Raw genomic sequence first — 13,171 nt, 5'->3', positions numbered from 1 at the left:
GACATTCAACATAGGATATAAAATTTGAAATACGTAGATTAATCAATGGATAAATATCTGGATAAGTGAATGTTTAATAGTGCTCTTAATAGTAGTAGTAATATGATTATGAGAGAAAAATTTAACAAAAGGGCAGAGGAAAATAAAATGTTAGTTCTACAAAATTTTTCTTTTCAGGAATTTACAATCTGATTTATTTTGTAAATCAGTAAGAAATTGTATATAGGGTGTATAACTTTAAACGTATATTGATTTTTTTTCTAAGTTATGTGGTGATTTAAGGGGGGTAAGTTTCTAAAGAAACTGTGGTGCTGCGTCGGTGGGAGAGTATAGCAGGTAATCTAGTGTTAACAATTGAGTTGAAAACGTCGTCGCTCTGACGAAGGGCTAGCGCTCGAAACGTCAGCCTTTTAACTCTACGATGGCCAATTTACGTTTTAAACTCAGTTGTTAACACTAAATTATGTGGTGATTTAGTTTGTGTTATAACATGAGTCACGAGTAACGAGTGATGTTGATGTCAGTATACATGTACTGTACAGGGATTTCAATAGCTTTTTTCCATAAGCGGCTGCCAATGGTGTAATTGGCGACTTTATACTGAAAGGCGAAACCCAAACACGAGGCCTGCATGTAGGGTGAACAGACGGCGGTAATAGGTCTTACAGACAACCGGTAATCGGCCTTTATTGCAACCTCTGCAGTGTATACGCATTTTGAAAACTTAAACAACATAATGAGAATGGCAAAACTTTCATTAGTCAAGTTTATGCTTTTATGCCATTTAATTCAATGTTTTGTTTTCAGAATAATTGAAGGAGAAGTGTTCCTTGTATGGGATAGTGGTAACAAAAAAAAATCGCAAAGAGACTTGGCACGAGGTGCTAAGATTGGAGTCAAAGATGACGTCAAAATCCTGGATTACTATAGGTTCGTTAACTTATTTCCCAGAGGGCTTTTCGATGAAGTGTAATGAAACCAAACCAAATTAATCACAACGGCCGAGTAAAACTAAGGAGAATATTTGAAGCGCGGGAAAAAGTGAGTGATCAAGACGCGCTTGGTTTTTGTTTAAACATTTGATTGGACGAGAGAGTGGTCTGAGTTTTGTGGACAAATCACCGTAAAAAAAGGAATAATTAATGAAATCCCGGATTGCATTTGACACATAATAATTCTTAGGCAATGTTGTCTTGTTGCTTTATGTAAGCCGACGGTGAAGTCGTATTTCGTCAGCAAGTTTTTACTAAAAAAAAAACGAACCAAACTTTTCACTGTTGATAAAGTTCATGCACTCACTAGATGGCGACCAACAGATATACACTTGGGCTGTGTATTTAAGTGAACTGAATTCTTACTTTTAAATTTACCGTCCTTTTTTGTCTAGGTACCAGTTAAACCTGTTTTCGCGGATGTGTCTGGACAGACAGTATCTTGCTATCAACAGCATCAGCAAGCAGTTAGATGTGGACCTTATACTTAGGTTTGTGTCGTATAATTTCCATTTTCAATTAATTTTCGTGTTCTTTATTTTCTGCAAGGGAGCCTTTCTAGGAGTATTTGACTTATTGTTTGCACCGCCAAAAAATACCCTCAGCTTTAAGAAGAAAACAAAAAAATTTAGTTCGGTAAAATAGAAGCTTTACTCCAACAGCAGCACAGCTCTGTGACTCTCTGACAGCTTTCCCCCTTGAGGGACCATATACTTCGTTAGCCAATCCCACCGTCGATTTGGACACCAGTATTTGCACAACTGGGTGTTGAGGAAGCTTACGATGTTGATGATATTTTTTTTTGTGTGTGTGATGTCTTTAGATGCATGGCAGACAAAGATCTGTCTTGTGACCTAAGGGCGGCTTTTTGTCGGTTGATGCTCCACATGCACATAGATCGGGATCCTCAAGAACCAGTTACACCTGTTAAGTACGCCAGACTGTGGTCTGAGATCCCAACTGAGATGAGCATTGAAATGTGAGTAGACCGCCACCAGCAAAATCTGATTTGCTATTTCTTTGTTTGTTTGTCTTTCTACAGGGAACATTCGTATTTATTTCATTTCTCCGCAATTGTATTTGGTACAATTTACAAGCACTTAAATCTGATTGGTTGTTTTGTTCCATTCTTGTGGCTTGTAAAAAGGTGCGGTTGCGAGCGAGCGACCAATCAGGTCGCCAGAATCACTAGGGAATTGAAAAACGAGGTTAATACAGGTATTTATTTCGGCTTCAGGTATGATCAGCATCTTGCGGTTGGAGAGGAGAGGGAAGAGAACAGACTGAGATTTTCAGGAGTTATTTCATTTGTGGAGAATTACCTTCAAAATATCAGCAGCAACATTTGGTCTTTCAGCGATAAGGAACAAAATAAACTTACTTTTGAGGTTAGGGCCGTAACTTAACACCATCTTGAAGTATTTCAAACAGAAGTTGAAAACAAAACACAGCCAAACAGAAGTCGAGGCCAAAACACCTTACCTGCACTAAGCGTAGAAAACGAACCACTTCGCGGTTGGTTTTTGCCTTGATTCTGATTGGTCAAGATCGTTGTTCAAGTTTTTTTCTTCGCTGATTGGAGAGTCATAAATCTTGGGACCCATTCTCTCCCATATCAGGCTTGAGGTGCTCAAATTTTGTTGACACCAAAATTTGCGCACCAGCAGAAATTGCTTGTCTCGAAATCTTTCTCATCTCATTTTGGCTTTAGTGTTGAATAAAAAAAAATGTTTGCTGTATCATAGTTTGGACCCTAAAATAAGAAATTCTTGGACCGTCGCTGGTCTATATTTCTCTGTGGAGTTACACCTCATGTTTGTTTTGCTATACTCGTCGTAGGTTGTGCAGATCGCAAGGAATCTGATCTACTTTGGTTTCTATGGCTTCAGTGAATTACTTCGTCTGACTCAAACAGTGCTGTCAATCGTAGATTGTGAGCAGCGAGCTCATGGCGGCATCAGAACCTCAGAAAAACCAACAGGCAAGATAGATTTTGTTGTGTTGTCTTTATGTAGCTTCGTGGCAAAGGTAACTCTGCCTCATGGGAAAAATAGGTTATTTCCTACTGCTATCGTTATAAAGTCGCAGTAACGTATCGTCAAAATCGTATTATTGTTATAATTTATTTTGATTTTACTGTGCAAAGTGGTGTTAAAGTTTGATAGGTAAGGTGTTCTCGGTACATTATTATGATTGGACGAGCACCTGGAAATCTGGGCATAAATCAAGTGATACTGGTAATATTTCCGGGGAAAGCCTTGGGGAGATAAGGCGTAAAAAAAGATGCTCTTCATTTTCGGGCTGTTGTTTTAACGAAGTCCGAGAGGAAATTCAGACAGAACTAGTGAAACCATTAGAGGAAACTTTGTTTGGTCTCACATAGCCGTTGAATTCCGATGGGGAACTTATCCGATGTTGACCTCTTCGACTCTTTTTTTTTTTTTTTTTCTTTTTTTTTTCAGTTGGTGGGATTGGTGAGAAGATCAATGTGATGCGAAGTATTCACAATCTGGGCGCAATTATGACACGTATGGCGTTAGGAGGGAACCAAGATCCATGGGGGCTCACACAGCAACCTGAAGGAGGCCCCAAGCCCGAGACCGAGATTGACCACGTTGTCATGGAGACCAAGGCCAAGATAATTGAAATCCTGGAGTTTATAATGAACGTTCGACTTGATTATCGCATTTCCAGTCTGCTGACAATCTTCAAAAAAGATTTTGATGAAAGTAACGCAGGCTTGGCTGATATGGGAGGAGAGAATGGTACAACTTTTTTTTGGCGCTTATAAAATATGTACTCGTAAAAGTACACGTACACGTACGCGAACACGTACACGTACACTTAAACTTACACGTACACGCATACGAACACGCACACGTACACATACACGCACATGCACACGTACACAAGTACGCACACATATTTCTTAAAACTATCCTTATCAATTTAACTTTGATCTACTCGTCATGTAAACTTAATAGGATAAATTTTATCTTTTCTTAGTTCAGTTTGGCTTACCGTCTTTACTCAAGGGGCATTTCTAGTCAGCGGGAAGAGATCTCTTTTAAAAATGGTCTCTATAGTAAAATAATTTGAAAATGCCTCTTTGATCACGTGGTATAACCGGAGCTTTGCGAAAACAGTGACATTCAATGGACACGAATCCTTGGAGCATCACACGCGCATATTCCAACATTCATCAGGGGCTGAAACAGCGATCCATTTTAAAACTTAGCCAGTTTGGTGTGGACGGTGGCAAAGTCTTTTTACGGGCTGAATTATTGACTGGCTGATCTATACATTTTATTTCCAGGAAATAAACGACGCTGTAAAATTGATAAAGATGGTGTACCTCATTACCTTGGACCTCCTAACTGTACGTCATAACGTTAAAATGATTTAAACACCAAGAAACACTTAACTCCTTCTTAGCCCCTCGAGCCCCAAGAGTGACTAACATCTAACTTCTCCTTACAATATCACCCCTGAATCACACATTAAGGTCATGAGAATATAGGAAATAATCAGCAACTAAAGAAGCTCTTGATTGTTAAACAAATTCTCCTTGTCAGCACCTTAGGAAATGTATAGAGAACAGTATGGAGAATATGCATACTGATGTAAGGGAATCTAGGGTTAAATATTAACTGAACATTTCGCGGGTGCGCTTCTGATGTAACCGGAAATGGCTTACTTATTAGATGCTTTAACGATCCTGCACAGTAAACATCAGGAAAAATCTAAAACGATCTAAACTCATGGCTAAATTTTTAACGCTAAGAGAAATAGTAGAATTATTATATCATGAAAATGTTTTGCCTTCCATAATGACCTTAAAAAAAGTTTCTATATGATTAAAACAGGTTTTTGATATTTCTATTTAAAACTTTAACCGTTTCTGCGCAAAAAAGTACGAATGTTTAAATAAAACAATAATCTTGTTGAATCTTCCTAAGATGATGTATTCTTAAAATATATCCATTATTTTAAAGCCCAATGCATTTAAAACTCTACCTGTATCAGTAGATATGGAGCATGCGTCTGAAAGAGTGATGCAATTTTCTTTGTATGATTGCTTTCCTCGTTCTTTTTCTGTTCCAGGCGTTCAGTTAATAAAACATGGCGAAATAGTAAACAGCATGATGACAGAGCGAAAACGAGGGAGGACTGGGTCGCGTCACGTCGCGTCGCGTAGTTCATTGTACGCATCGACCCAAACCTCCCTGGTTTTTTTTCTTCTCCGCTACCGTCGCGTCGTTTCCCCTCACGCTTCGTTTTACCAACTGGACACCCGTAACAGAATGGTTTACTTTCCATTGATTAATATTTTATTTTTAGGGATTGATTTGGAAAACATCAGTCAGCAAGCTGAAGCTATATTTGGAGGCTCCACGTAAGTTTTCCCTAGTTTATTTCTTGAAAATACCAAAAGGTTTTTTTAACCTGTTTCTGTCAGTCTCGTTTTACAATCCACGTTAACATCGATATAAAAAAAGGGGAAATCTATTGTTTTCTAGAATGAGTCTATCTGACGGCTGACATATAAATACGATTTCATGTAATTGCGACGTTTTGGACACTAAACCCGACTAGTTCTTTTTCTTTTTATTTGTATGTTTTTTCGTTTCAGGGGACTTAACGAAATTGACCTTGACCTTGATGGTCAGGGGGGCCGCACCTTTCTCCGTGTCCTGCTTTACCTATGTATGCACGATTATCCTCCCCTGGTGACAGGAGCTTTACAGCTTCTTTTCAGACATTTTAGTCAGAGGCAGGAGGTGTTACAAGCTTTTAAACAGGTCAGTAAAACTCCACAAAATAATTAAGGGGCGGAAGGAGGGGTTGTTGGGACGGGGTTGGGGGGGGGGGAGGGGTGGTGGCTAACTAGCGTGCCAGTAGCGTATCCTGCTCCTGTTCAGGGAAGCGATGATTTGGAACATCCGCCCAGAAGCCTATTAAATCACGGTTATCTTGTTGATTTACAATTTTGATTTGAGCTTTATAAACACAAGGTCAGACGCTTTTAAAACACCGTAAAGTACAAGCTTGTGTTGTTATTTATAACTCCTGTGAGACAATTTGGTTTTGACACCCTGAGAGCACAACACCGAGCGTTACCATGCGCAGTCGTTTGAACGCTGCGTTGTTAATGTCTACTATCTCAACGGCACAGGTTCAGCTACTGGTGTCCAATAGTGATGTGGAGAACTACAAACAGATCAAGTCTGATTTAGACGAGCTTCGGTTGTTAGTGGAAAAATCTGAGCTGTGGGTGTACAAGAGCAAGAAGGATCTTCCTACCGAGAGCAGAGTCAGGAAGATAACACCCGGGCTGGTCGGGCTGAGGATGGAGGGAGGCAGCAGCAGTAAGGAGCCGGAGCAGAGGAAAGATAGCCTGGAACAGCAGGATCTGGAAGTTGTCAGTTTGAACACGACACAGGTGAGAAATAAGTGATAGGGTCTTTGTATAAGTTTGTCATGTGACTTCGTCCATCAGAAGAAATTGTCATGCTGGAAAAAGGGAACAAAGGCGGTGAAATTGGTAGAAACGCTAAGCTTGAGGCGGAAAAAAAAAAGAAAAAAAAAAAGAACCAGTTACAGTGAAAAAAAAATCGGTGATGGCGAACTTGCCTCTCCAGCATGTGTCTTAAAAACTGTCTTTAAATCTCGTACATAAATGTCATTGGCTTCAAAACTGAACTCGTTAGTAATTATGGAAAAGCCTCTAAGGAACTTTAAATTCAACCGACATCTCAGCTCTTTTGGATTAATATTATTAAAGGTTATTTTGAGCTGTTTTTGTTGTTGTTTTACTTTATAACGGTATTTTTATTTGCACGTGCTCAGGACCCGGCTAGTAGTGATAGCGAGGGAGGTGGTCCAAAGGTGGGTTCTGTGAAAAGTCACTTGCGAAACAGGCGTCATTATTTTCGTTGTTTCTCTTGAGCCAGGACGAGAAAAGACGGGAATCTTCTTTTCACTTTCCAGGTAGAGCGTCAAAGGATGGTTAGCGATGGTTCCATTGAGCTGGAGGTCGAACAGTCAGACACTGTTTCGCTAAAGAACTACAAGAAAACTGAGGCGGTAAGAGACTTCTCATTTGGCAAGTTTAGCGGAAGGCGCGGTAGCATGGAAGCCTGTGGGCTTAAGGCACACCTTTTTGAGCGTAGTGACATGTCTAAAAACTTACTTTTTATTTTCTTTTAACCAACAGATTTTGGAACGCCTCAGCAATCTTTGTGTTTCTTCTTATGGGACACCCAGTGTAAAAAATCGTAAACACGAGCAAAGATTATTGAGAAACATGGGGGCTCACACTGTAGTCCTAGAGTTACTACAAATACCGTATGAAAAGGTAAACTGCAAACTCGAAAGCTCAGATCAACTTTCGATTTAGTGTCCCAAAAAAAACTAGAGCAATCACAACAGCCAATCAGGAGAAAGAAAAATGTCACGAGGAGCCAATAAGAACTCGAAGTAAAAAGCCCGGATGCAATTTGCATAAAGCGCGGGAAAACGCGAGAGACTAAGTGGCGATTGGTTTTAGTTTTGAATCTGATTGGTTGAGATCACATGACGAAGTGAGACAAAAACAAAGCAATTCCGATTTATGTTTGTCATTCAATTGGAAATTGCTCTAAATGAAGTACTGTGTATTAAATTCTGTAATCTTTTGAAATTTGATATTTTTTGTTTGTATATCCCCTGAAAAGTCCAAATAACTATTTTAGCCGTATGGAAGGCTCAAGAAAAGTGAAAAGCATATACCTTGTTTAGACAGCAGTTTTCAGTTGATCTTAGCGCTCGCTCAGAGCGACAGCTGAGGTCATTCTTTTTCAAATAAACTGAAGATTGAATTTCTGTATTTTTTTTTGTATTTTTTTTTTGCTCTGTTTTGTTTTTTCAGAATGAGGACTTGAGGATGGAAGATATCATGGGGCAAGCCCACGAGTTCTTACGAAACTTCTCTCTGAGCAATCCACAGAACCAGTCTCTTCTCCACAAGCATCTGGATTTATTCCTCACCCCAGGGGTAAGATATTTGTAGATATCGGAGCGATAGCTAGCCGGCTAACGAGCGAGTTGCCGATGGTGGTCAGCTATAATAATTATTTAGCTCTCAAAGAGTATGAAGCGGGAGACACTGGGGCCTAATGGTTAGAGCCTGATGAAATGCGGGGGGGGGGGGGGGGACCTTGCGATGGACGAGCATCCCATCAAGTGGGGATTGGTGATACTCCTAGTTGTTTCATGCAAAGGAAACCGGAATAAGCACCTGCTGGCAGGGCCACTTGGCTCCAGTACACTCTTAACCTTTTAACTTTTAAGGACTTATTTGCTTCCATCTATGTCCTCAGCTAAAAGAGGCTCACACATTGAGGTACATCTTCATGGAAAACTCAGGGCTGTGTTACGAGGTCACCGAGAAAGTTGTGCAACATATCGTCCACTGTGTTGAGACACAGGGCCGCCATGTTGAATATCTGAGAGCTTTACAAACCCTGGTGAAGGCGGAAGGACAGTCAATTAGAAAAACACAGGACATGGTTATGGCTGAGGTAAGTTTTTCTTTGGTTTATGCTGCTTATATTTTAGTACGCTCAACTGAACTCTTTGTAAATGAGGCCGGTATACTGTCCCGTAACTTCACTTTTAAAGGTTGTTTCTGAATGCTGACGTTGATTCGCTTTTTATCCCATTCAGAACGTTTCTGTCTCTTTTCGGACAGTTAAAATCGAGTTCGGAAGGTTGGTGCAATTTCGGATGGATCCGTGCGATTTCGGGCAGGTCCGTCTGATTTTGGCCGAGTATATTAAAACCTTAGTTATCATTACGTGGGCCTGGAACTCATTCGAAGTAAGGAGAATGCATCTAACAATCAATACTGTTTTTTTTTTCTAGTTAGTAAACGTGGGTGAGGAGGTTCTGGTCTTCTACAGTGATCCCCAGTCCTTTAACTCACTTGTGGACATGATGCAGGGAGAACGAGAGAGACTGGACGAAGCTGGCCCTCTGTTGTATCATATCAACTTGGTGGAACTGCTGGCCTGTTGTACCGAGGGCAAAAACGTGTACACGGAAATCAAGTGTCACAGTTTACTTCCGCTGGATGATATCGTGCGAGTTGTCACTCATCCGGATTGCATCTCGGAGGTGAGAGAGACTGGGAATAATGTCACCTGTAAGAGTTAGCGCGTCATACTTACGAGGTTAAGTAAGTGATTGAATGTTTGTCCAAAGGTTTAGAGAACTCTGCAAGGTATCTATTCCCCATGGTTGTTATCGGGACACTTTTTTGAGTCTTCGCGAACAGGCTTTCGCATTGTTTATAGTAAGTGATTTGGAACTTATAGTTAATTTTTTTTTCTTTAGGTGAAGAATGCCTATGTAAACTTTTTGAATCACTGCTATGTTGACACGGAGGTGGAAATGAAGGAGATATACACCAGCAATCACATCTGGACTCTGTTTGAGGACTTTTTAGTCGACATGGCTCGGGTGAGCGCATAAAATAAATTGGAATGAAACAAAGGTGGGATCGTGGAAATCTCTGGGACGCTCGTTGGCTTCCCTCGTTCGTTTTCTGTGAACTGTAGGAGTAATTTGAGAAGATAAAAGTGATTGAACTTTATTTTCAGCCTTTCCCATGTTTGTGTTATATTTTGTGGGAGCTTTTGTGTTTTTTGTGGAATGTAGGGGTTTGTCTTTTCATTTGTTGGGTGTGTTTAAAGATTTGAAGGTAGATAGCGAATCAGAAGAGAAATTTGCCAATTGCGTTTGTGAACTTAGAATGTAGGCCTAAAATCTATTTACGGCTGCTCTCGATTAGTATAGCATGGGATTCAACGGATGAATTGTGGCCCTTTTTTAGAAAGAGCATCTTATGAATAATTTTTAAAAAAATAAATCATCTGAAATTTTATCTTATTTCGTCATGAACCCCACCCGGAACTCGGAGATGGTTTTGGTAAAAGGAGGTAGTTATGATTTTCGTGTTTAATAATTTGATTTCAGCTTAACGCATTCTTATCAACAGTGTTTCCTCGAGGTATTCTATCATAAAATGACGAAAGGCGTACTTTTTTTTCTATTTCACAGGTTTGTAACAACACTTCTGATCGACTTCACACGGACACCATGTTAGAAAAATACGCTACAGAAACCATCATGAACTTGTTAACCTTTTTCTTCAATTCTCCTTTCTCCGACTCTAGCACAACAATAAAGGTACTTTGAATGGAAGTTCAATACTTTTTTCACTTATGAAACTTGTGATGGCGTCGCCCATCATAGAGTTTTCTGTAGAGCACAGCACCACTAGAATCCAGAGGTCTGGGGACTTGTCATTTTTCTTGGTTTGGTGAATGTTTGTTTCTTTTCTTCTTTTTCATCGTTTTCTTCTTTTTGTTCCTGGTCCATCCCAAAAAAGATAATTTTTCTAGACCTTAAATCCTGTCAGCCATAACTTTTTAAGAGACTTTTCGCCTTGTTTTGAAGAAATTTGTATACTACTCCGTTTCGCAGTTCAAGATGCGAAGGTATTCAAGATACAGAAATGAGCAGCATTGGGTGATAGGTTTTCCTAAACTGTTTGCGTTTTTTTGTTTTTTTCAGTCTCGGCAACCCGTGTTCGTTCGTCTCCTCCGCGGTGCCTTCCGACTTTCACAGTGTTCATGGATGAGTGGCTCGCAGAAATACCACGTGGAGACTTGTATCAAGACCTTATCTGATGTTGGTGAGTGTGGAAGTTTTGTCCTTGACACCCTTAACTCTTTAACTCCCAAGATCTCATTAGTAATTCTTCTTATTGTCTGCCATACAATTCTTATGATGTCAATTTGGAGAATTTGATTTTGGATCAGCTAATAATCCCCTAATCCATATTTTACTTTATTCTCATCACTTCTATGCTTGATATTGTATTGATATTGTGAGGAGAAATTCTCTCTTAGTCACTCATGGGAGGTAAAGGGTTAAGTGTAAATTTATGGGTGTCCTCTGACAGTCAAAAAATAAAGGTGTTGTCAGGTTTCAGTCGAGATTTGAAGTTTCACTAGACGTTGTTTACTCCCCCCACCCCTACAGGTTGGAAGTATGTAGCCCCCCCCCCCCCCACATCTCTGCTCAACATGGTGACAATTTCCTGTCCCTCATCATTATGAAGGGTTTTCATTTCTTGCAAACTTTTGAAAAATATTATATTTCAAAGAAAGGAAGCTTCCATAAACTAGATTTACTTTATAAGACTTATTTTTTCGTTTGCAGCAAGGAATCGAGGAATTGCAATCCCAGCAGACCTTGAGAGCCAGATCCAAGCGTTGTTCACTCGGTCTCAGTTGGTGATGAAACATACTCGGCACTGGCTCAGCCACGGAAAGGGCCGAAGGGACTCAATTATGAACCTCTCTAGAGACTATAGGAGCATTATTGAGGGGTTGCAGGTGAGTGTCCTTTACTTGTGTTATTTACCAACACTGGAGCGAAAAGAGCCACGGAGATAACTGCGCATGAACGTCATCTGATAACCTAATAGTTCCCTATCACAGCGTTATTTGTAAACCTGTCACTCCCGAGAACTAAGGATCAATTATTCACACTGTCGGCCTTATATTTCTTGTGATTTTAGCTCTGGAAATTTGGTATTTGGTAATTGGTGAATTTTTTTTCTTGCCACGACCATCTGCTTGGAAATGTGTTGATACTTGTAGGGGGAAAAACCCTACAAGGTCATCCTTGGGGGTGAAAATGTCTAAAAGATATCGAACAATGTCATCACTTTGATAGGTGTTTGAAATATGCAGACAAAGCCTATTGTTGCTTTCTCATGCCAATTTTTTTTGGTGGAGTGCTGTCCAAGGCTTTTTTCATCTCTCACTGCCTGGAATTCACGGTAGTATTAGTTTATTTCGTCGACTTCAGAGGTCTCCAGGCGTCTGCCATTAAGTTTTGGGCTGAGATCGCTTTTGAACTTTCTCAATTGATTCCAAAGTGTCCTTCAGTTTGAATCAAAACCAAGAATTCTTACCAAGACGATCGGAATTTATGTTCCTTAAGTTGCCTCTATCCATCATTGGTGAATTGGTTAGGAGAAAGAAGGAATTGGTCGTTGTTACTTTTAAATTTGGAATTTTTGTTTATCCAAATCACAGGATATTGTTTCACTGCTTGAGGACCAACTTCGTCCTCTCGTTCAATCAGAGTTATCCGTGCTGGGTGATGTACTGTATCGGCCAGAATTGATGTTTCCTCAGCAGTCTGAAGCTTGGCACAAATCCAAGTCAGGAGGGTTCGTCTCCAGGTATGATGGAAAAGTTTTACTGGTTAAACGAGTTAAAAATAGCTTGGTGAGGGAGATGGAGATGAGCCTGTTTTCATCTCCTCTAGAAAGAGTTCGACAACAATATTTGTGTTTGTTCTGTATTATTGACACGGCTTAGGTGCAAGGGATAAAATACACTATTTCGTCTGGCCATTATTTGTAAAAGTTGTAGCCATAAAAGCTCTCTGTCGCTTTTTCTCTTTCCTTAACCTTGGTTTGGCTGAAAATATAATAGACTAGTCTACTATTATTTATTGTTTCACCCAGGTTGATAACTCACGCTAAACAGCTTCTTGAGGACAACGAGGAAGCATTATGCGTCCGAGTGCTACAGACGATCAAGGGAATGATGGCGCGTGACATCGACTTTGGAGAAAAGGTAATGGCAAGAGATGATTGAAACATGTTGTACATGTTTTATGTCAGGATCATCCCTTAGCTATTTCAGCAGACTTTTTAATTCTTATTGTTTTACTGCTTTTAATCCAGGGTGATGGATTGCGTTCATCACTGTTAGGCCGCTACTTTGGCACAAATTATCACATCAGGATTGGCCGTGACGCTAACAGCAAGAGCTTGATTGACAGCAACAGCAAGAAGACCGCTAGTCAGATGGTCAACTCGGGGCCTGGGGCCGAAATGTTGTCACGCGCGGGCGTCACGTTGTGTGAGATGCAAGGACGACTCGACAAGTGCGGTGCATCCGATCTTATTATTGATCTTATAATGGTGCAGCCCAACCTCAGAGTGTTTCTAGAGATACTCGAACTAGCGATTGCCCTACTTGAAGGAGGAAACAATTCTATTCAGGTTGGTAATTATCTCGACTCTCAAGAATTTCTATGATTTTGGACAG

General features: G+C 40.2%; 1 protein-coding gene across 3 annotated transcripts in view; it reads left to right on the top strand.

Moving 5' to 3' along the window:
* LOC131773833 (inositol 1,4,5-trisphosphate receptor) overlaps positions 1–13,171 on the top strand; it is a 34,959-nt gene that overhangs the window by 11,086 nt on the left and 10,702 nt on the right. The window contains exons 18-40 of one of the 3 annotated variants that reach the window (XM_059089789.2): positions 808–930; positions 1,388–1,483; positions 1,816–1,971; positions 2,230–2,380; positions 2,832–2,973; positions 3,455–3,757; positions 4,309–4,371; positions 5,334–5,388; positions 5,626–5,794; positions 6,169–6,435; positions 6,843–6,881; positions 6,984–7,079; positions 7,210–7,350; positions 7,903–8,028; positions 8,354–8,554; positions 8,898–9,149; positions 9,369–9,494; positions 10,095–10,223; positions 10,611–10,731; positions 11,262–11,437; positions 12,146–12,294; positions 12,583–12,694; positions 12,805–13,125. In XM_059089789.2, coding sequence (XP_058945772.2) covers positions 808–930; positions 1,388–1,483; positions 1,816–1,971; positions 2,230–2,380; positions 2,832–2,973; positions 3,455–3,757; positions 4,309–4,371; positions 5,334–5,388; positions 5,626–5,794; positions 6,169–6,435; positions 6,843–6,881; positions 6,984–7,079; positions 7,210–7,350; positions 7,903–8,028; positions 8,354–8,554; positions 8,898–9,149; positions 9,369–9,494; positions 10,095–10,223; positions 10,611–10,731; positions 11,262–11,437; positions 12,146–12,294; positions 12,583–12,694; positions 12,805–13,125 — 3,514 coding nt within the window. The remainder of the gene's footprint in view (positions 1–807; positions 931–1,387; positions 1,484–1,815; positions 1,972–2,229; positions 2,381–2,831; positions 2,974–3,454; positions 3,758–4,308; positions 4,372–5,333; positions 5,389–5,625; positions 5,795–6,168; positions 6,436–6,842; positions 6,882–6,983; positions 7,080–7,209; positions 7,351–7,902; positions 8,029–8,353; positions 8,555–8,897; positions 9,150–9,368; positions 9,495–10,094; positions 10,224–10,610; positions 10,732–11,261; positions 11,438–12,145; positions 12,295–12,582; positions 12,695–12,804; positions 13,126–13,171) is intronic. The other 2 variants (XM_059089791.2, XM_059089790.2) reach the window with 2 other exon arrangements.

The sequence above is a fragment of the Pocillopora verrucosa genome, chromosome 14 (genome assembly GCF_036669915.1).
Source record: "Pocillopora verrucosa isolate sample1 chromosome 14, ASM3666991v2, whole genome shotgun sequence".
Lineage (NCBI taxonomy): Eukaryota > Metazoa > Cnidaria > Anthozoa > Scleractinia > Pocilloporidae > Pocillopora > Pocillopora verrucosa.
This window is presented reverse-complemented; position numbering and strand designations above follow the sequence as displayed.